This window comes from Bombus affinis, chromosome 10, assembly GCF_024516045.1.
Source record: "Bombus affinis isolate iyBomAffi1 chromosome 10, iyBomAffi1.2, whole genome shotgun sequence".
In the NCBI taxonomy this organism is placed as follows: domain Eukaryota; kingdom Metazoa; phylum Arthropoda; class Insecta; order Hymenoptera; family Apidae; genus Bombus; species Bombus affinis.
Window position 1 is genome coordinate 8,263,080 of NC_066353.1, and position 24,283 is coordinate 8,287,362.

Below are 24,283 nucleotides of genomic sequence, written 5' to 3' on the forward strand. Positions count from 1 at the left end.
TTTGCGAAAGTGCACGAGTTAATTGCAAATTAATAATTGGAATCACCACTTATCGTCTTTTTGTGGAATCGCCAGGCTATAACGGTAAATTACCAACTCGAAAACATAGCGATAATATATTTTTGTTAGTCCTTTTAGAAAAATTCTGGTTAAAGTGTAACATAATGTTAGTCTTTACTTGTCGAGTAACGAAGTAGTTCTATAGGTTTGACTGATTAAGTAAATCAGTTTCATTATCGCGCGTAGACTTTAGAAATTTGAACCGCGCAATAATATTCTATCGTAGGTAGGTTTATGATTATAAGGAATAAAACCATTGCAGTTCGATTTATCCGTAATTTTATAATTAAGATAGATCTCGTTAAAATTATACGCTATTGTAAGCATGAAATTCAATCGCGATACGAGAGAGAGGTCGGTAACAGATCGACTTTTTTACGCGTTATTTTCTAAGTATCGTGCTTTACCTTTGGACGATGACTCCTCGATTCGTCTGGAAACGAAACGCGACAGCAGGAGAGAACGCGACGTGGCAAAAGATGCCGGTCGGAGATCGATGCAACAGAAATAAAAAGAGAACGAAACGGCGAGGTAGCCGAAGAAAAGGACGCTGAGAACGAACACTGACGAGAATCTCGTAGCCAGAGAAAAAGAGACGGAGAAATGAGTCAAGCGGTACAACACATCCCTATACGTATATACGTATCGACAGTGTGTCTGGCCACGATTTCGCTCGGCCAGCGTCATCCGGCCAAGAGCTGAGGACGCTTAATATTACTGCACATTATGCAGATTCCGTACACCGTGTGCCTCCTCTTCGCCCTCTCTTCTTCTGCTGTTCGAGCTTGTTTCACCCCCTACCTGCTCGCTTCTCTCGTCGGTATCTCGCTGCGTGCACGGCGAACAAACGATGGCGGACTACTTCGCATGCTGCATCAGTTAGACTATGGTTAGAGTGGATGCGTTTTTTCACCAACTAACGTTCCAACGAATACCTTGAAATGACAATGTATGCAGAGTCGAAGCCATGGCGTGACTCAAACTCAAGGGAAGGATAAAAATCTTCGAATTACGAAGCTTCTGTCTCGTCGAGTTTCTAGGATAGAAGAGTTTTAAACAGGCGAAAACCATTTTGTACGAAGATTACTATTTTGCAAATTGTGCCGGCTTGAAGAAAGACAAATTCAATTCTTAGAAACTTTTCAAACGAGCATCGTACGCGACGTTTCGTCGTTAGAAGGATCTCTGGGATCCCCTGGATGCTAATTCCCATCTTTTCTCTTTGTCTGCCTGTTTGATTCGTCCTTTTGCTCGCGTGGAAGCCTCGGCCAGTTAGAGATGCTAGAAGAACGGGAGGGTTCGCGGAACGGGGAAGAATTTTTGTTATGCGCCACATTAGCCTTTAGCGTTCCCGACTCTCGAATCGTATAGGTTTCAGAAGAAACTTCTGGTCGTCCTTTCCTTTTCGTTATACCATCGCAGGGATTTCATGAATTTTTACGATTTAATCATCGAAGTAAAAGCACCTGATTGATTTTGCTGACAGAAAGTTACAAAAAGCACCGACGTCGTTTATATCGATTTAATATATTTAATCATCGATAAAAATTTTGTTCGCGTAGTCATGGCTATAAATGGGTTAATGTTGATAATTTCGCTGGGAAAGTTCGACGAGTTCGGCGCTACACCGATACCGGTCTCAGAACGAATTGGACCGGTTCGGGCCAATCTACACTGAAAATCGGATTGCATAAAGCAACAGGGGACGACGTCTGCCTCGCGGTATCGCAATTAATCGTGCGTATAAAGGTTCCTCATATTTTTTTTGTACCACTCCTTAAAGGAGCACTGGAAAGTTTAACTCGGCGTATCATTCGCGTTACGTGACTGTCTGAAGTATGAATTATTCTTTTTATAAAATATGTTCACGGATATGATCAGTCATCGTTTGACATATCTTTACGAAATTCTGGTTCAAAGGGAAAGTATTTAATAATTTATCATTGGCCCAGCCGTGTTACCGATATGATGTTCAACCGATATCTGTATCGCTTGCGATACGTTTTACACGCACCGTTCGCAAAATCTCTTATCTGCGAAATGCCGGAAGCTACATTATCAAGAAATTTCAGCACCACTTTTTAATACCCCTCTTGAATAATCCAAAATTCGTTCCAAACGTTCATTAACCTATAAATACCGTAGTGTTTGCAATTAAAGAATAAACCAGTAAGAGCGCATATCGACCGACCACAATAGCAGATATGTACTCGTATATCCAGCACGGAACACAGTCAAGTTGGATTATTGTCGACGAGAAGCAATGTTGGTTATCGTTATCGCGGTGAAACGCCTAACTAAGCGTCACGTTGCTTTTCACCGGAGGCAACGCGCAACGAATCGAGCCCTCCCTAGCCCTAGCCGACAACGATTACCCGCGAATAGCTTTATCGTCTCTCAGATTTCCTGCTTACAACGCAAAGGGTGATTCCCCGATAGACTCGTTTGCGTAAGTCGAGCCACGTCTCTTTACTTTACGCGAATCGCGGTGATCATAAACGCACAGATCGGTCGGATCAGTGAAAATATTCACAACGGTAGGAATACCGAAATTCCCGTGTATACTCGCATCGAAGTGAAACATTTTGCTCCGAATGTTTCACATTCACGATTTTGCTCCGAGTATTTCAAAATCAAAAATATTTTGAAATATCTCCCAGATAAAATCGCTAAAAATGAGCAAACGATATAAACTAATATTATCCTCGAACTTTATATAAATAATCCGTTTACCACGCAACTAGCAAGATAACAATTAGAATGTTTAACGACTGGAAAAATAAACTTGAAACGATCCCTTCTCTTCGAGACTGCAGAAATCGCCTGCAGTTGAATCGCAGGAAAATTTCAAGTATCGAATTCATTGTATCGCCGGATACGGGATCGTGCGTTCTCTATGCAACATGAACCCCATGGCATAACGCCGTATGTTCGATAAGAGCTGTACCGCGACCTCGCCATGAATACGCGCGTTACCTGCCCGAGTAGAACTTGTTTAACAATACGTTAATTCCACGTCGCCGTACACCGGCCATTGTTGGCGTGCATTTATCGGTCGAATGTCCGGCATCGCAATCGTAATCAGTTGGGTGGTGCCCTGTTCACAGAACGACGAAGGGATGGGGGAAAATTAAAGTGGCGCGTTAAACCCGCCGGGTGTAATTTGCTCGAGAGAGGCTTCTCTTTCCGTTCGATAAACGGGCAAAGTCGAGCGTTGCCGTCTTTAAAATAGAAACACGCGACGAACGGTTTAAAAATCAGCCGGATAGAAGGAGCAAATACGACGGAGAGAGATAATTGAAAAATTTTGTCGATCGTGTACCGTATTCTGAGAAAGGAGAAAATTCAAATTCAATTATCTTCGTATTTCGATTGGAAAAGGATCAGTGCTTAAAATTTCGTGCCACTGGAACGAGATATCGTAGTAATCGACCGATTGGATTAAGGTGAAATTGAAGCGATCTAATGAATTCGCGTTTCTATCCTATTAACGCGACAAGATGTATCATTCTAAAAGAATTGGCTAATTAGTAGAGTTATTATTGGCATACTTTATTTTCGATCATCTACGATGGTTCATAAAATATCTGCCATAGGAAAATTTTATATTTCCCATATACGAGGAAGGAGAAACTGATCTTATTCCTAGTGTTTTTCTTATTTTGTGTAAAAAGTCGTGAGATTTTGAAATTATCTCCTTTCGTTTCCTTTATTCCACGCTAGCATAAAAAGTCACAGAATTACGAAGTCTGTTACTTTACTCATATAAGAATGGTATGTTATAAGATGCGGAAAACTTGGAACGATTTAGTTAGTAAAGCGACGATCCAAGAAAAAAGGAACTGTTTAGAAGGTTTTATGGTAAATGTGACATCATAGATCCAGGAACCTAAACGGTATAATATAAATATTTGGACCAACGGATCTCGTAAACGTCCGCTATTCAGTGAAAACTGGGAACTGGTGGCATATGCTGGAACATGCTCTTCGCGATTATGTTAACGCCGTCATTTCAAAAGTTCTGAAATACAGAAGATATCTCAAAGATACTTTATCACCTTTTTACTTATGCGCTTCTAGTTCTGCAGTTCTACTGCCGGTAGACCGAGAAAGGATAGAAATGTTTTAATGTGCATAACTTAAGAAATCATGTAAGAAGATAAGTATAAGTTATTTGTACGTGAAATTATTATTACAGAGAATGTACAAAATTTCTAACTTTATTTCAATAATTTACAACTATCAAAATATACAATAATAGTACAATTTAAAATCACGGTTAAGCATATTTAGAAAGATTATTGTAAAGAAATTGTAAAATTCAAGTAAAAGAAAATACTCAACAAATCATCGTTACTTCTAACGCAAATTATTAAAAACCAGATTATCTAGAGTTGTGAACAATTAAGAGAGCAAATGAAATTCTCGAACGATTAGGATTAACAAGTATAAAATTCGCGACAAATTTTATCTTTACGTCGTATTAAAGTTGACACACGTAACGTGAAATAGAGTGACATTAAGGGAAGAAGTAGGACAATTAATTTCTTAGATATCGCGTTCAATATTTAAACAGCGATTCCATTGGCGTGGATACATATTCATAACGCATAAACTTGCCGACAAGGACAGTCTTCTCGGCCTAAGTGGTGCACTTCGTTCACCATGTATTGTAGATTATCAGTTAAAACGCGTAACACAGTATGTGTTCTGTTGTGTCGTTTAACGCGTCCTTTACCATTGACGGAATATACGAGAGCAATATATTCTCCTATCTATACCTAATATACAAGGTGTTAAACAAGCGACTTACGCACAATGATAATCTGGTTAATATCTCGATTTATTTTTGTTGCTGATATTTAAGCAAAAATCGATAGAGATCGGTTTAAGGCATAAGAAAAATTCTCAGGTAAATTTATACAAATTTGAAGGGTGAAATGTTCGAAAGTAAAATACTTTAATAATAGTAAGTAGTAGGAGTATTAAGAATATTTCACTGAAATTTACGTTTTGGGTACTAAGTATGTAGGTTAAAAGGAAAAATCAATACAGAGACGAATAGTACTTCAGAAAATAATTGCTAAAGCGAACGCTTCCGCCTAGCTTTATTGACTAAAGTCTAACAGGAAGCTAGTCATCTAACATTACCTGTTCAGCTCTGAAATTCTATTTTGCACGATGTAACGTCTAATATTATTTCCTTCGTTCGAAGTAATAATTTTCATATTTGCATTGTGTATTTGCAATTTTGGGGACGCGAGGACGACTGATTTAAGGAAATGAATAAGAACAAAAATCAAATTATCCGATTCTTTCTTGAAAAGTCCTGGAAAGAAAAATGTTGCTACTCTTCGAGTTTTTGTGTCGAACAAAACGGCATTTGATACTTGCAAAAAGCTTTCGCGTGAAATTCAAAAGTTAGATCACGCGTATTAGCGATGATCTCTTTAAATATTCCTCGAACATAAGATAACATAACATAATTTTTTAACCATAAAGTATCGCGATTGATACAGAAATAACTGAAAGAAGTTGATACAAATTTATATGTATTTCAATGAATGGATTCAACGAAGAATTTTTCCACTGTTGAAATTCGTGAGACGGGGCAGGACGTAATTCGCGATAGATCGTCCTCATGCGTAATCGCGAAATTATGTCACATGCGAACGCGACTCTTGTCCAAGCTGGAATATTACATCATGCCGATGGCTAAGAGCAAGCAGACACGCCGCGAGCATTACATATTTGGAAGATCGTTTCGCGACGAGGTCATCATACAAAAATGAACATCGCGACAGATAAGACAGCTCGAAGATCGAAATCCGCAAAGAGTTACGGTCTCGTTTTATGTAGGACCCCTGTGCCGAGTCATTTCGTACAAGCTCACCTACTTTCTTAAAAAACATACCGTTTATTTTTTTCACTGGAAACTTATATGGAGTTGCCTGGCAATTACCGATACCAGTAATTCATTCTTAAAATGTATAGACAAAGTGTAAAATCGAAATTTTCGTCGTTGCTTTTCGATTATTTTTTAATCGATCGTATTTTTCTATCGTTGAATAACTTCTTAGATGTTTTAACTTGAGAGATGTACGAAAGAATCGTTGATGATACGCATGATCGCTCGTTTTAATTTTATGATAAATTTTCGTTTGCTGATATTTATTTTTACTATGTATCTGATGGACATCTGTGAGAAATGTACCTGATTAACTTTTCTTAGTGTAATAATAGTTAACTGTTTCCAAAAATTCATTTATTCAATTTTATACCAGACTATCGTCAAAGAATACTTTACTCTGCCGATATATTGATGTAATTTGAGATATACTTTTCTTGGATTTCAGTAACGAATTCCAAGATTCGAAGGAAACTACTATTTAATCTTATCTGCAAGACTATGATAGTCAGACTCAAATTTCTTCGAAACTTCTTCCTTCGCGCTTATTATTTCGTAATAACTCTTGAAAAAATGCGATTCTGTCCCATTTACGTACATCATTATCAACGATCAATTCTTAGAACGAGATTAAGAAGTTTACGATCCACCGATCAAATAATCGAAAGTTCATCATCGACCGCATGTTGCGGTAAATACGGTCCTCGCAAAACTCCAAAGCCACGGGGATACCTTGACACATGATTAAAAACAAGGTGACTTGTCACAACCAATCACGTAGGTGGCATTAAACTGATGCATTAATGCAACAGTGACCTTGATTTCGCGCAGTCTTTGCGATCGTGGGTGGTAACTGAAGTGCAGATTCACTTTTTCTTCTGTTACATAAATCCTTGTCATTAAAATATTCCAGCGATCCGGCTCGAATTACCGGATTCTATTTAAAAAAGTAACTGCCCGCAGTCTTTTTCGATAAACAGTTCGCCCGTGGACTGGATTTGAACTCGTAAATATTTTTGCAAACTGTTCGAACGATTCCTGGTAGTATCGAAGCCATACAGAAATGTCAATAAAAGTAGAGAAAAAGCTTTGATGTATCGCGTAATGAATTAACCATTTCCTTTCCTCTTCTTTTTGTATATATCAACAGATTTAGTGCGATTGAATTAACGGAAGTTGTATTTCTCTCAACGACATAATACAGTTTCGCTGTACAGAACATTATTTTAACGCGTTGGGATATTACACGTTTTGCGAATATCGTGGAATGTTAAAAATAAAGAAAAGCGTTCAAATTCATTCTCTGAGAACACCGTAGTACAAGAAAGGATAAAAAGTTCCCCCAAAACTCATTTTTCTTTGCTTAAATAACGCAGAGCGCAAGATATGATTACACGAGTTCAAAATAACTTTGGAATTCTTAAGCGAGAAGCTTGTTTATCACGCTTAAAGTAACGTATAGTTGCTGCGAGCCACAAACTAGGATATTCTAACAAGCCGGTAAGGTGAACGCTCGAAATTTCTAAATTCGACTATTCCAACAAACATCGGAGCACCTGAATAACCAACCACTAGGCGAATAGCCGAAGAAACACAAACGTGGCCGCTCCATTTTTCGATATAAAAGATCCGCTGCAATGGGTCCGTGTCTCGCACGTGCGGACGTTATTATTCGTACGCACATTACATTATTTATTCGTGCACGGGCCAAGATAATGTTGTAGAACGATGAAAAAATGGCGAAGAAAGGAACACGTGTCTTGTATGTATGTACACACATCGTACCGGGGTTTCTTCGAAAGCTGGACGTTGGTCGTTCTTAAAGTCTCGTTGACATAAGCAGAACAGCTTTCATCCTCCGAAACAAACGCGTGCGATTACATTTTTCTCCTCTTTCACGTTACTCAAACAGATACGGTCCTTCGAGATGCGGTGGCGTATGTTATTCGCAAATTAACATCCGTAAGCTGGTGTTGTCTCGACGAAATCGTGAGGGAATTTTAGAGACATAAACTTAAACCTTCCGGGGCCAAATTTTATCTAGACGCAGAGGAAGATGTAATTTTAATAACCATTAATAACAAAAACGTACCTTGTATGTTGATGTTTCTGTAAAGAATGGACACTGAAATTCCAAGCCAAGTTTGCTCAAGGGTTTATCGTTTACTCGGTTAATAATATGTAAAATAATTAGCAATAATTAAACAACAACTAAAGTAATTAGTAATATATTGTTACAGATCTGCAGAGATTCATACAAATGCGATTGCAAGGGGATAAAAGGTACACCAGGTTTCCCTGGTATCACTGGACCTCAGGGACCAGAAGGACTTCCTGGTGACATCGGACCAGATGGGCCACCTGGTCCGAAAGGTGAAAAAGGTGCTGCTGGAGAATATGGTGGTACAGGAGAAAAGGGCTACAGGGTAAGCGGACAGTCATATCTCAGGATATTATTCACGTTGACAATTGCATGATTAAATAGGTTTATGAGTATTAATCAATTTTACAATTATTCAACCGCATATATCCATAATCAATAATTTCAAAATATATACAAGAAAAATATCTTTATTCCAATTCTTATTCATATAACGTGTGAATAATTCAAACATAAATCTGGTTGATGATATTCTAGTCGCTGGAAAACCGAAAAGTTGGCAAATCCCATAAGTTAAGTTCCATGAAAAATAATATTGATCAGTTTGGTTGTTAAAGGGCTGAGTTATATCGCGTATATTGTAAATCGAGAAAAATCGTATCGTATTACGTTGAACCGAAATGTACAATTGCTTAAACAATTTTGATAGAGGCAGAATTTTTAGTAACTGACGCAATTACATCGTAAAATACTTAATGAGGGCTACAGATGCCTCGTCTTTTTCATCTTTCTATGTTTTATCTTTTTCTTTTTTTTTTTTTTTATCACCATGAGTCAAACTCAACATCGTGGGTGTATTAGCAGAAAATAAAATACGGGGAAATTATGTGAATCCGTAGTATCGCAGCTGCTTCTTAATTGCTTCCGCAGTCCGTAACCGTCGAGAAGTGCCTAAATTGGTCCTCCAGAATTGGGCGAAATATTTATTCCTTCATGAGCAGCCATGATTAAAAATACGGTACTTGTTACATCGATCACTTTAATTCCACATTACCATATTTTAATTAAAAAATTCTTCAAACTCGTTTCAACGCATGGCTAATAATTTCAAAAGTATCCAATAATTCCGCAATAATTGTATTCTGAAATTGTAATCTTCGAAATTCTTAAAAAGAAAATTTCATTTGGTTGTCCGAAAAGTGTCTTTCTTTTGCAGACACGTCTTTTGCAACGACTCATCAAACACTCGACTCGACAAACGCGAAATCTAATCCGTCGAACGTTGTAATCTGTATCTTGATAGAACAAAATGGATCATACGTAATTCGATAAAATAATCTAAAACGAAAAATATTGTGCATCCATTATTTCCTTATAAAACGAAAGGAACTTTTCGGACGACCTAATAATACGTAACGTATCACAGTTAAAAATTAAACGCTTAAAAATGACACGAATAAATAATGCGTATACGTGTAAAAGAAATAGCAGAATATCAAGATCGAACATAACTGTACGTCTAAAAATGAAAAATCTAGATCCGCTTCTCTTTTGCTAAAACTGCATAAACCGAATACGCGGAAGGAACACAATCGAAATCGCATAGCGGGATTATCGTATTCTCTCCATTTGTTGAGCTAACGAGGATACCAGAGCCGCTTTTTTCGGTTCGATTTTCGATGAAATTGTTGCTGAGTACGCGTGTACGCGTTCAAAAGGGGGATTAAAAAAGAGCGGCATGGCGTCAGCCGCCAGAAACGGAGCGTTTCCAAATGCGGAGAACGAGAAGGAATTACCGCGGAACTCCCACAAAGTCCGCCCGCACTCGATCCTCTTGCACAGAAGTACCGCGAATCCATTCTTTCGCAACCCGAACCCGATACAATATGATGGAACATTACACCGTGACGAGAAACAGAAATGATTCGTCTTCGACGAAGAGCTGACTCGGGACGAGACAAAGAAAATAAGAAGAGTTCGTACGTTGCGAACCGTATCCAATCACGCTGTCTCGCGATCAATGATGTCGCCCGTCATCGTGATCAACGATTGTCGATCATTGCGGTCGAGGGTTGAACGGGTTTTCGGGTGGGAGTCGATGAAATTTGATCGAGTATGGTTTGTGAAGTTCGATGGCAAATAGTTGAATTTGATATTGATGTAATATTTGTTTTTTCAGTTCACTTTTTTCGCTGGTTCTCCGATCTTTCAAAACTTGGTGAAATTTTAGAGAAACACGATAGAATAAAATATATTAAATATACTAAATGATATACTAAACTGTGGATTTTTATGGATTTATGGGAAATTTGAAAGTGGGATAATGCTCAAAATACGCGTAATAAGCAAAGATGTCGTATGATTATGCAAGTTACGAAGTTACATAAAAAAATCAGGTCACAAGAAAAATAGAGGATGCAGCAACGAGGTGATAAGGACCTTTATCAGAACGATGCGAAATATTGCGGAACCATGTTAAGAGAATGGTACTTCACGGTTGCGCAGTCGACTCCTTAATGAACATCTATCAGTTTGCGGCAAGATAAGGCTTTACGAGCACAGTTTTCTCTTTTTTACGACACATACGGATTGCATCTTTTACATCGGGACGCCGGCGGCTCCAAACGAGTCATCTGGATGACGTCATGGCCCTTTCTGGTACCACTGCATCGAGAGCGACCTTTTCGACCGCTGCAACGTTGCCAGTATCCCCGATTTTCTTCGTCGCTTCTGACCTTTTTTACGCGGCTTAAAAAGATGCCGTAAACGGAACAAATGATAATTTTATTGAACTTTATGATGATAATAATTCTTCTAGGTAACTAATCTACTAAATCGTCGGTGTCAGAATATTTAGAAGATCACTTCGAGGTTGACCGTTCATTTTGCAACAAATTATAATAATACAGCGTAAATATAAATTTGTAGAATACTTTCGGTCGTAGAAAATTGACCGCAGTAGATGTTATAAATTTAAGCTAGGAGTGGATCCTATCTAACTAAGTATCATAATTAGCGTTGTCTCTTATCTTACATTTTATATTACCAAGGTAAAATCAATTGACAATTACAAGAATTACAAATTATAGCAAAATGCATTAAAGTAGGAACCAGTCGAAAATGGTACGTTTTCCTCCAGTAAAATTGAATTATTTCACCGTTTACAAGATAAATTAAATTTTACGCAGTTAAATGCTTTACTTCAAGAAGACATTTAAATAAACCGATAGCAAATTACAAGGAATGTTAAGTTCTTCCAACTTGACAATAAACTTTCCCATGAACGACACAACGATCGATATCGGATTAATCATTAAATCAGAAAATTCCAAGACGGTAATAACCGCCAACGACGATGAATTCACAATGAATCGTAATGACATTTCTTCCAATAACGCGATGTTTCTTCATAAGACGATGTTATTTTTTCACAGAATTATTCAATATCCATTCGATAACCGTGCGTCATTACTGTCTAAAAACATCGATTTGCAGCTAGATGTAGGAGGAATAACGATCTCATATATTTCCACGCAACTTCTAGGAACGTGGGTTGGACAATAAAAGTTGGTCGCGACAATAAAACGAAGGATACGCATAATTTTTTCATTTATTCAAAAATATTCGTTAAATATCTGGCCGTAAGAGCAAAGTAGAAATCTCGAGCGGTCGTATGTAAATTTCATCGGGCTCATCGTTTGCCTGACGATCGTAAATCTTCCGGTACCATTCGCTATGGCGACCATAAAGTCGAGGCTGACGCACTCGATTAACCCGATCGTTGTTTCGACGTCGCTGGTGTTTGTAGTTAACCTTCGTGTAACGATGTTGCCAGTTTCTCTAATTTCCTAGCCGCGTATCGAGTTCAATTCAAACGAACTGCAGCTTTGAGAATCTTTTTCTCTCGCTGGTAGATTCTCACGAAACGTGTCGTAAAAGGAACGCGCGCGCGAGAACACGCTGACGTCATGGTCCTTTCTGGAGAACGGATGCTGTGTTCGATGGTACCGCACTGACGCGACACTTTACCAAGCAACAAGTGAAAAAATAAACATTCCTCTCCGTGGTTATTTCGCGATACCACTCCACTTGAAAGAAGATTTCTGCTCGCGCGATGTCGTATAGAGTGGCTTCGTCGAATAAGAATATTTCTGCACGTTGATAAAATATTTCTACCAATCGAGGGATATACTTTCTTCTGTGTAATATCGAGACTTTTTCCATACATCGTTTCGTGTAAGCTTTAAAGTTATACCGGTAAAAAATGTTACGCGATTAACAGTCCTTGATTGTGAATTCTATTAACGGAAAAATTATGCAGTTAAAATATCTTTCATACATATATGCGTCGTTACAAATATCGTTTCCGCTTAGAGAACATATTCCGAAAATTTCTCAAATTTGAGAAGAATATGAAAGAATCGTTACCGATGTGTATGATGTTTCGTTTGTACTACAAAAGGCAAAAAGTACTAGCAGAAAAAATTTCATTCAAAGTCTTTTTTAAAACGACATTAAACCATAAACAGTTCGAGAAGCGAGATAGGATTTAAAAAATAGAATATATCTCTAAACCGCGTAATAAAATACGAAAATATCGAATTGCGCCAAGATCAAAACTGCGGAAGATCAAAACTGACGTGAGAAATTTTGAAAGCACGCATGAGCTTTGCCCCTACGTTGAAAACCCATGTAAAAGCGACACGATCGCAAAACCGATCGAAATAAACTCGATGCTGCTTGTAAAAAATAACTCAATTGAAAAATTATTCGGTGCAGTGGTATCGCCAGAGGCGAACAAAAGCTGCAGACCTCGTTCCGAAATTACCACCGAAGTGGTGGGAATGGCACAATTCTGCGCTTTGGGTTAACAATTCGGCCCGACGGTTCAGGACGTAGGCGTTAATGATAAATTGCAGCATCTCGCCTTCCTCGCGTTTGGCATTGATCCCTATCTACGTAACGATTACCCAGATATTACATATTACAAGCATACCCACGTGCCACGACTATTTTGTACGGCCGATGAAATCGTCGTCTACGTCGTTGTCTCGTTATCAGGATTGACACGAATTAACAGAAACGCGGGCCTTTCCTATTGCAGTTCCGCCCCGAGATTACTCGATTCCTGCTTCCTCGCGCTTTTCGTAGCGTTAGTTGTCGCGACGCGTCGGTTTGATAGACGAGTGACACATATAAAAAAAGAAATAGTCAATTTCGAGAGAAAAAGTAAAATTGTAACATCGCGTAGGTTCCTTGGCAAGTTCGTAGCTTCTTGATAATCGGTATTGCGTGCTGTGGTAGATTTTAGTAAAGTTGGAAGAGATGAAAAAGAAAATAGGCTGGACCAAATCTATTAATAACCGACGAAGATTTCTTACGCGGTAAACGATTAGAAAAATCTAAGCTCGTCCATGTGGGGATCGTCAAGCTGATCAAAGAGCAAACTAAAAGGCGACAAGAAAATACACGAGGTAGGAAAAAAGGAAACAGAAGTGCACGCCCACGCGGTAAAAGAGACGGCGACGTTGACGAGGCTGGGACGAGCACGTGTAACCCCTGTTTTGTTTCGCTTGAACGAAGTAGGGTATCTAAGCGCCGATAAAGAAATCTCCGTTTCACCGACGATACGCCTCTCTCTGCCATGCGGCTATCCTCCTTTGATACTGAACCTACGTGCCATTAACCCCTCGTGACATTCGCACTTTGTACCACCCCATCGTCGATAGCCGGACAAATTTACGTGACATTCGTTTTTATACGTGTGAATTCTCGGTGATCGTTTAACCTGTTAACCGAAGCAAATAAGTCGCTGGAATTAAGTCGATCTTTTAAATACGAAGTTGCCTTATTTACGGATCTTCTATCTTCTAATGCATCGCTTCGTTTCTGTGGGAAATAATTTTGTCGTATTTATGTTTGAAAGTATATTATACGATAAAAACATGTGCTCAAATTAGATCGAGATAGAACAGGCTTATTAAAAAAAGCAGCATGTATTATGAAATTTATTAATCGTTCAATCCTCCTCGATAACGGCTATATTCTTGCAATTGGGTCGAAAAATACTCGATTACTCGTAGCAATCGTGGGGCATCGATTGCTCGAGTTTCGTCATTTATGTTTCATTTGAACTCTACGATAGTGCGTGATTTGCTGATACACACTTTAAACTTGCAAGGATACGCGTATTTGCCGACGTAATAGTTAGGTTGGAAATCATCGCATCAATTTCGCTGAATTCGATATCAGCCTCAACCTGTTGCAAAAGATATGTTAACCAAACTGATCGATTTCATCTTTCATATATTCTAATTTTCCTACTTTTCCATTTACGAGGAATTCTGTGAGCTATATTGGCTGTGTATTGTTATTGTCCGAGGCTTAAAATTATCGATTTAGAAATTAAATTATCGATATAGCGGGAGATATTTTATAACTACCTGTTGCACGTAAAATTCGTTTGTCAAAAAACACGCCATAAAGCATGGGCGCACCGGTCTGATAGGAAGATTTATTGAAAATCGGAGTAATCTCTTTCAATTCACATTCGACCCATTGTTGATTTGCCGGTACATTTCATGCAGCGATAACGGATACCGAAAGGTGATAACAGCCATAGAACGGATACACGCAGCGAAGTCCTACGCGTTCGCTCGTCTTCTCATATCGCAAAATGTGGGGGTGAGAAGCATTTCCGTTCCGCAATCATCTACATATCGCGTGAATCTAACACCTCGCAGTTACTGGCAACGCTTTTACCGCGAAAAATCCGACGAATATCGAATTCGATAAAATCTACGAGATTTCGCTTATGAGAAAACCGACCTTCTTATCGTCGATTCATCATTCAGTGTAAATTAATAAAATGAATTAATTCGTATAAAACGTGTTTGCGAAAATTGAAGATTGACCGTTGTTCAGTTGAATTCGATTACCGACCAACAAAGTTTAATACTCGAAAACGAAAATGGGAGATGATAAAGTATATAATAAAATAAAACTTTTTCCACGTATCGATACAACGAATGTGTTACTCCGCCTGAAATACACAGCCACAGCCACATAATGGAATATCATCACCCAGTATAATATTACTTTTAACACCAACGTCATCTGAAGTTACCAAAACTAGACTCTATTCTCGGAAATCTGTTCCTACGTTCTTTATCCACTGATATTTGTCCCACACTTATACCATGCAATTTCGCAATGTTCGCGTTCTCGCTGATTGCTCTAATCTAGCGGGCGATTTGAATCGTCTTTCTTCGCGTAAGATTTTCACGAAATTAGGTCGTCCCATTAAAAGCGCGAACCGACCGAAAGACAGAAGGAGAGAGAGAGAGAGAGAGAAAAGAACGAAAAAGGGAGGATGACATACCACGCGTATTGCGATAACGCACTTCCCATTGACAGATCATTCTATGCTTCCAGCAGTGTGAAACCGGATGTCGAATGATCTCATAACCAGATACGCTCTGCCTACCCTTCCTTCCTTAACGTTTCACAGAATTTCAGCGAATAGTTTATCTGTGAACAAAAGAAGATAAAAAAAAAAGGAATTGAGGAGTTTTCTAGAAAAAAGAATCCACGACACAAAATGATACATTGAATAGAGCCTTTATTCTGGCTTTTAACATTAGTCGTTCCGTGGTCAGCTTATTAGAAGTTCTTTTGATCTCGTATCAAACACGACAATTAATCCACGTACATTGTCAACGAGACGATTAATCGATCAGAACTTTTTTATTCGCGCAAAACGATGAAGTTAATCGTCTCTCGGTTGGTCCTGTCATCGGCTAGCCAACTCTGCTAATTGAGAACCGTAAACGTGTTTTATCTGTCAAATTGTACGATATTTCGACAAACGTGGGCCATCGTTCGAACGAGATTGAAAAATACGAACCTAAGTACCGCGATATTGACAAAATTGTTTGTTCGTTCGTTATTCGGTCTGTGAAGGCTCGCTTCTACATACGCAACTTTGATCAGCTCGATGTTGATATTTCGACATTCTGTGAAACGTGAATTATAAAATTGATGGTCAATGATGGTCACGCGTAGCATGAAATTTAAAGGAGAGGCCAATTACGAACGAAATTGAACAAAATGTTACAACGTTGAAATACGTCGGTATATACGTCAGTACGTGTTTTAACAATGACGAGTTTCATTATATGGTAGGGTATTAATATAGATATACGAATCAAATATTAATATAGAAATATAGAATAATGTAAGAATAAACAGATTCTGTTATAGAACAAAGATTTCTTCTTAATATTGTGTATCTGTTTTTTAAAATATTTTTGGACCGATCGATTTCTTTTATGAAAATTCCTTTATAAAATTTATCATTTTCTACATCGAAATTACATTTCAATCGTGCACACTTTCATCTCGGATTCGCCGGTTTCCGTTTAAGAAGAGGATTTATGACTCGTCATCCTAGATTTAACCCTTTGCCTGAGTTCACACCAGACCAATCAGCGCAAGCCCTTAAAAGGAAGTGTGTCAATTTGTATCGAGTCTGACCATATTTGGTAGACACCGGTACCCTCTACCAACTATACTCTCTGGTACTTGCACCGTAAATTCATGTTTTCCAAAGGTGAACAACCTTCCTGCCCCTTATTTTCAATTTATTCCAAATGTCACCGAATTTCGATAAATATTATACTATCGTCGTATAACATATCGATCGATATATATCTACTGATCCGTCAATTTAAATAAATCGCGTCGCCTGTTCATTGCCATTATTGTAATTTTAATCGAAGACCTTTTTTTAGTAAAATATTCCAAATAAAACGATATTTACCCAATGCCCTGTTCCTCTACTTATGTTCACGAAACATAGCTTTTAAAGATTCTTTCCAAATTACTTCTAGGTACCTTAAAGATTACTTTAAAACGAAAGAAGACGATAAAATTTGTTTCTCACGCATTGAGCAGTCTTTGCTGGTCTCTCGATTTAACTGCCCGGCAAAACGCATGGCGATAGGTAGCGTGGAAAAATCGATTCACCAGCGAAATATAGAAATATTCGACTCGGTACCTGCTCGGTGATATTTCAGCGGCATGCGTTTTCCCAATCATAATTAGTAAAGCACACGCAGCTTCCATGGAGGCCGTTGAAATATTGAGCAATTACAAACGATTTGTGGTCATATGAATTTATCAAGAACAATTATTGTCCGGTTTATACCCGGCCTACTTTCAGCCTCCCTTTCTTCTCTATTCCATACATATCCCTCTATCCTTGTCTCTACGTAGCTAGTTGTCTGGCTATTAATTCCACTATGCATCTGTTCTACTATTTATTTGTTCGCTTGCACATCTAGCTGTCTAAATACGCGCGTATCTATAGAAATAATTGAACGATATATTTTTATTTCTTTAAAATCACCATTTAATCAATAAACCGTGACTTTTTATACAATTTTCATTATTCATATCAAATATTCATATTTTTATGAAATGAAGAGAACATAAAACAAACATATGCTTCGCTCACTAAATATTATAACAAATACTTTGTCTATTTTATACGTGGTTTTATACGTATTATACTTTGCCATACACGACGAACGTTTCGCGCACGGGCAAAAATTACGAGCCTCGGTTATCGAGTCGTTAAAAGTTTCGAAACGCGGAGCCGCGATGATAAGAGCGGACTTTCATGCGAGGAGACGCGACGCACGCGGGCCGATTCCCATGAGTATTTCATGGGTAGCTGTCGAATCCGCTGTTATCTGACCCGAATACGAATCAGCCGCGTTTCCATATTAATTTAGTCGGCCGGCGCGCACACATTCGCGTTTCGCTTTCCTTGCGACAACTTCGAAATGTAACAGCGCGAGGGCCTCCTCGGACGCGCTCAATTAAGATAAATAATTAAGATAAATCGGCGCGAACGCATAAATAATTCCGCGAATCGGTGGGCCGCTTTATAACTTTTCACTTTAACGATTGTAAATAAGAGGTGTGATTAACGTTCCGCTGAACAAGCGAGTCCCGCAATAGGTCGACGCTACATCGGGCATAGTTCATCAATTTCGGATGTCCGATACGTATAATTAAAGTGTGAAATACAGGATCGTTAACACGAATGATATATATCCGTTTTACGCCTGTTTCACGAAACGATTCAGTCCCGGCTCTCTACGTTCCAGGCGAATGGCAGTGAATCTTCTATTCACCGCGCATCCCTTTGTTGGAAATTTTAAATAACCGTTCCATATATATCACGCATCGATGATTCATAAATGTATTCGGTATGATAAATGAAAAACGTGTACAGTATTCAAATTATTATTTTCAATACGAATTTCTTATTAATCATACTTTACGAATATAAAATGTATAACATTGCAATTGAGTCAGGGTAAAGCAATTCCGAGAGTCCACGAGCCACTCTGCTGTCCGTATCGGCTAATAAGTTTACGAGTTCACCAAAGATTTCTAAATGCGAGATATGGTGGTACGCCACGTGGAAACATGCACGTGGATACCACGAATAAGACAATGGACAAAGGAAGTTGGTCCGATCGGCGTAGCAACGGGACGCTTGCTTGTCTTGGTCAGGAGGACCATTCTGGTCCACGACAGCGACCGATTCGTATCGAGCAGTAGCACGAAACTTTATCAAGTCTTTGTATATCGTACGATTGATCGTGCAGATATTAAAATTCCAACTGCTTTTCATGAAACAATGCTAAAGTAATTCAGATGGAATGCATAATAGTTTACGAGGAATTTACGAAAATAGTCATCGAAATATCGTTGTAAAATCGCGTTTCATGAAAAATTTCAGCAGGGAATAAAGTAATATATAATTAGTTTACAGTCTTGTGTTACAGCATTCTCAATCAGGCATGCTTCTTGACAGTTGTGCAACAGGTTAACTGATAAAGCTGTTTCTTCTTTCTTTTTTTTTTTTACCGTTTCTTAAAACCGTAATCACGCAAGATAAGTGCGTTAATGGTCGACGGAAGATCTGACGAAGCTAAGAATTTTCCACTACAAATAAAAATTCAAGCTAATTCGAGGATTGCGTCAAGACGCAATTCGTACTTAACGCAACATACGCATTTTTAATGCATAATGAAATTTCCCAATGTAATTACAGTTTCCAGGAATACTTGAAAAACAAGCAAAATAGTTTATATTTTAATGCTGCATAGACAAAGATAAAGGCGAGAATAATATTATTGCCATCGATTTTCTAACTTCTATGTGCTGTTATACATGCGTACGATTTAACTAAGATTATCTTTCCTTTATCTATCTTTTCTCTTTATTCGTTCTCTCTTCTTTATTTTCTCGTATATTATAATCTAGATTAATAAATCAATAAATAAGATTGAAACTCGAGGATTTTTTGTAATCGTTAAATTGGAAATGTTTATGTATTTATAAATGTAAAAATTTACAAAGAATCCACGTAGTAATATAAAATATCCAAATTAAGAGGCTGGTTACGACATTTAATAGGAGGAACAAATGTCTATTCAGATTCTGTTTCTTTAGTTACATTGATAAAGATGTGAAGCTGCGTAGGTGTAATAACCACATCGTTGTATGTCAAAGATAAGCACACAAATAATCTGTAGTCGGTCGAGCACTCATCAGACACGCGTTAGGATCAAAGCAGATCCGCCGGGGGTAGTAGCAAAGTAGAGGAGGGTACAAATAACCACTCGTTCCGTGATTGCCACGCATTCACCAGAGACGAGCGAGCGTAAATGTTGCGTGAAAAGCCACGGGTAAGCTTGCGACGCGTCTCGTAAACTCCTTTTGCCCTCGTTCCACCCCTTGTCACGAGAATTAACACAAAAAAGCTTTACCCGTAAGAAAGCAGTTTTCGGTTTTATCTCTTCGTTCGCTTCCTCTTCCTTCCAAAACCTCTTTCCACTTCGATCTACATTTTTGCTATTTTCTTCTCCACCAAAAGTAATTCGATTCTAACGCCTCTCGTATATTTTCTCGTATATTTTCGAGTAACATAAACTAAATTTCGTAAAATTTGTTTCCAAACTGAGATCTATCTTCGTTGCTCGTACCTTCGATCTACGTTTCTGTCGTTTTATCTTGCTACTGAAAAACTTATCTCTCAATTTCTTTCTCTTTACTATTTTTATTCTCGATTTAACGTTCGTCGGTTAATTAACAACAACCACGAGCCGTACATCCTAATTATGCGAGTAATTCGAGTTTCGTAGGTAGAGAAACGGTGGCGGAATTGCGAGTGTGCAAATTACCGCGTGTTGCTTGCCCGGGGGACTACTTTCCGCGGGATACTCCTTTTTCGACGTGAAATGCTGTATGCATGCACATTGTTTGTCCCGTACGGTGGTTTATATGGAGTAATTGTCTTCGTTGCGGTGGACTCTGTTCCTTTCCTTCCTCCTCGTTGTTACGCTTCAGGCACGACGGATTATTATGGTATAGCATGACGGTGGTGTGTAAAGTGGTTCTTAGGAGGGTGTGAAAAATGTTTATGTGGAAACACGTCATAATGATGATGTTAAGTAGCCGACTATGATTTATTATGTTTTATAATTCATCAGCGTTCAACGTACACTTTATGGTAAACGAAATTAGCAGAGCTAAATCTTCGTGATTATATGTAGTGGATAAAACGAATCTCTATCTTATTTATTACATTACATTCGGAAAAATATGAAACTGCGTAAACATCCGCATAGAAATTACTAGTTGCTAGGTTCGTTGCTAATTTGTATAAAAAACAGTTTATTTATTTTCCTTCGCCATCTACTATCTCGTATTATGAGCAACATTTACAAAACAAAAATTCAATTAGTATTACGATCAAAGCGGCACACGATATTACGATGCAAAAGGATATTTCTATTTTTTCTGATACCCGTTCGACGTACAACACGTCCGTACCGCAGTTTGTAAAAAGTTTATCTATTTCGCTATTGTCGTTTGCAATGGAAACGAAATTTCCTATTGTTAGAAAAAGCAGAATAGGATAGTATACCGCTATCAATTTTTACGACTTTTATAAAACGTAAAACACGACAATCGGATTAATTTTACTAAAACAATCGCAGTTTTACGTTTACTTTAAAAATTTTCTAGTATGATTTCGTTCGTACTACGATTAAACGCTCTGATACCATGACGAGCTTATCAATGCTATTCAACAACAAATACCATACTTTTCTCTATTAATACTTAAATAAATATAATGAAGAATTACAAACAGGGTAACAGACAATGGCTCGCGAAAGTATATTAGCAATTGTTAACGACGCATTTTATTTCACACAGAACGGAATTGCGTTATCAGCCACGAACGATCGTGCACTTTTACAAGCACCTCCGGATCAGGAAGTACACATTTGAAATGGTCGCAGTTGCACCACTGATTAGATGGCCTTCCAGCGAATCAATTGTGCGATGCAATAATCGTACTTTCGCAATTGCGACGAATCATGTACGATGTAACGTATTTAAAGAAATATGTAGTAGGCGGTGTACGCATAATTGTGAAATTTATTTTTATAGGAAAGGAGGAGTGGGTGTGATATCCTTGATGGGTCTGGTAATACTACATCCGATGTCTCCTCGAATATGCTGATTATTGTTGCGGTCGTCGAAGAAAGGATATATGCGTTTGATAATTGCGATTTGTAATTTCTAATCTGTAAGCCTGTTGAAATTTCCCAACTATAAAACCAACGAAAAACCGTATTTTATCTTTCCATGAATTTATAAACTTCTTGCGCGATCTTTTCGCTGAAAATAAAAATATGAAATATTCGTCGCAAAAGATCGTGGCAGAAGTTACAATTGCAACGAGATACTCGTTCAACGAATCTGATCTCTATTTTCTTTTCAGGGTGACGAAGGTATACGAGGATTCCCCGGAGCTCCAGGAGTACCGGTTCGTAAAAATCTCCATTCCATTAAAAGTTTGTTTGTCGAGTTTCAATTTTTACATTCAAGGCTCGCCTGAATTTCCAAATTTGCTCGCCAGATGTTATCTACGTTCCACAAGCTATGAATTTAAATATCCCAACCAATTTGTAGACATCTTTTTTAATCGTGCTCAACAAACTGCATTTTCCCGCAAAATTTCCCATTAATTCTTTGCCTCTTACCAGTTCTTGACAATGAATTCTCTTTATTATTAGATTTCATTAACACGTACTGATTCGATCGCGCGAGAAGATAATATTGGCCTTTTTAAGCTATCGCACACGTACAAAATCTGAAACTCATTGTCAGTGATAATTACGTTTCGAAATTTTCTTCCAGAAGCCAACTTTATGATCCGATCGCTTTAGCTGTAAATAAATCGACGAAGCTTCACTGCTACGTATCTGCGTGAACTTTTGTAGAGTTGTTATTTTCGTCCCATTTTACGGGAAAGATAAAAAATTGTCTTTTATCAGGAAAAAAATATTATTTACGGGAAGAAACAAAAATAGACCGAAACTTGTGCAACGAGTAGCGATGGCTATAAGATCGTGCTCGTTAAATCAAATATACAAGAATTCTCATCGACGAACATTCGGTTCGTGGCTTTTTAATACTTGAATTCTTCCTACATCTTTTCGCTGTTGAACCTAAATTTTATAAATACTACGGAAATATTTTTTTTTTTTTTGCTTAAACAACACGTAACGTTAGGTACACTATTCTGAAATACGGATAATTTCTCAAAGATGTGGAATGAATTTTTACTTTCGTTGAATGATCCAAATATTCGTATTTTCCGCACCTTTATACAGACGCGTCTTTATACAAACATGAACAAAATGGATCATACGTAATTCGACAAAATAACATAAAACAGAAAATGTCGTGCATCCATTATTTCCTTATAAAACGAAAGAAACTTTTCCGACGACCGTATGTATATTTTTAATGAAAATACATACGAAATTTATTATGTCTACGTATTTATCAAAGGAATTCTTCAGATCTTTAACCGTGTTAGAAAAATATTTTCTTGACGCGTTCCTAAAACTTTATCCAAGAAAAATTCCCAGGAAGCTTCGCGAAGCAAAGCGACCTTTCGTGTTTCTCCTAGTCGAGATTTACCCGAGTAAAAATAAAACGGAACGAATCAGAGAAATCTGGAATAATTAAATGCTTGGCCGTAGGGTAATCCCGGTCCAGAAGGTGTAATGGGACCAGACGGTCTGGATGGATGCAACGGGACCGATGGACGTGCCGGTGCACCAGGATTGCCTGGTATGCATGGTGAACGTGGTCAACCAGGGCCAGAAGGAGATCCAGGGATCGTTGGCGAGCCTGGTGACGGAGGTATCAATTCCGTGGGCGTGAAAGGTGTTCGAGGAAATCCAGGCATCGACGGATTCGAGGTAACGAACTTTACAGGTTCCACGACCCGTTGAAAACTAAAAAAACTAAGAAAGTATAATCGAAGAATTGAAATGGTAAACGACTTAAGTACCAGAGTCGATGATCTTGAATAAAAATAAAAAGAAACATTTTTATCGAGTTTGACACCTACGTCGTTTATCCTTCAAACGATGGCTATAGACTTTCAGAATTTATTACCACTGTCCTCTATTCGGAGTGAAAAAGAATAGCAAAAGACGCGTTAAATTAACTATTATCCATAGTAGAATTGGCACTCGCGATTACAGTCATCGCAGTAGCCCTAAAAGCTAAAGTAAAGTCGTTCCACGACTTACACGCTTCTTCGTAGTATTCTGTGCGTAATTTACATCCTCGTCGACTAGAAAATCGTCGATTGATCACAGAAACCATACACCGTGATAATTGGTAAATTAACAATTTTCTGCCCAGGGTTTTCAAGGATCGTATGGAATCTCCGGCGAAATGGGCTACCCAGGAGAGAGGGGAGACGTGGTGAGTACAAGATCGCGACTTATCCGTTGGTATCGCGCTTCGGGTACCGTAACGACCGATCGGGCGAACCAGAGGGTTCGTGAACCTCTTACGAACGTTTAGTTCGTGCCATTCGTTCGCCAAGCCACGAAGCTACCAGAGAAAGAGAGAAGCGACGAAGAAAATGAAAAAGACGAGGAAAGGGAGAGGCGGTCCAGTCTTTGGACGTGTTTCGTTCCTTTTTGCGAAACGCCACCTGCTCGCATGAAATATCGTCTGGCTGACTAAGTGTTGGCCGGTAATATTTAACGGACACGCCGGAAATAAGAAATGCGGAGGCGAACGAGATGCGACTT

The 24,283-nt window shown here is 38.4% G+C and overlaps 1 protein-coding gene and 1 long non-coding RNA gene across 2 annotated transcripts in view; both read left to right on the forward strand.

Moving 5' to 3' along the window:
- Nucleotides 1-24,283, forward strand: part of LOC126921153 (collagen alpha-1(IV) chain) — a 55,378-nt gene that overhangs the window by 17,625 nt on the left and 13,470 nt on the right. The window contains exons 2-5 of the mRNA XM_050732423.1: nucleotides 8,209-8,394; nucleotides 21,943-21,987; nucleotides 23,213-23,434; nucleotides 23,886-23,948. Of these exons, the coding sequence (XP_050588380.1) occupies nucleotides 8,209-8,394; nucleotides 21,943-21,987; nucleotides 23,213-23,434; nucleotides 23,886-23,948 (516 nt within the window). The remainder of the gene's footprint in view (nucleotides 1-8,208; nucleotides 8,395-21,942; nucleotides 21,988-23,212; nucleotides 23,435-23,885; nucleotides 23,949-24,283) is intronic.
- LOC126921186 (uncharacterized) lies at nucleotides 8,403-21,936 on the forward strand. The gene is made up of 3 exons (XR_007712254.1): nucleotides 8,403-19,837; nucleotides 21,372-21,537; nucleotides 21,609-21,936. It is a non-coding gene; the product is annotated as an uncharacterized LOC126921186 (long non-coding RNA).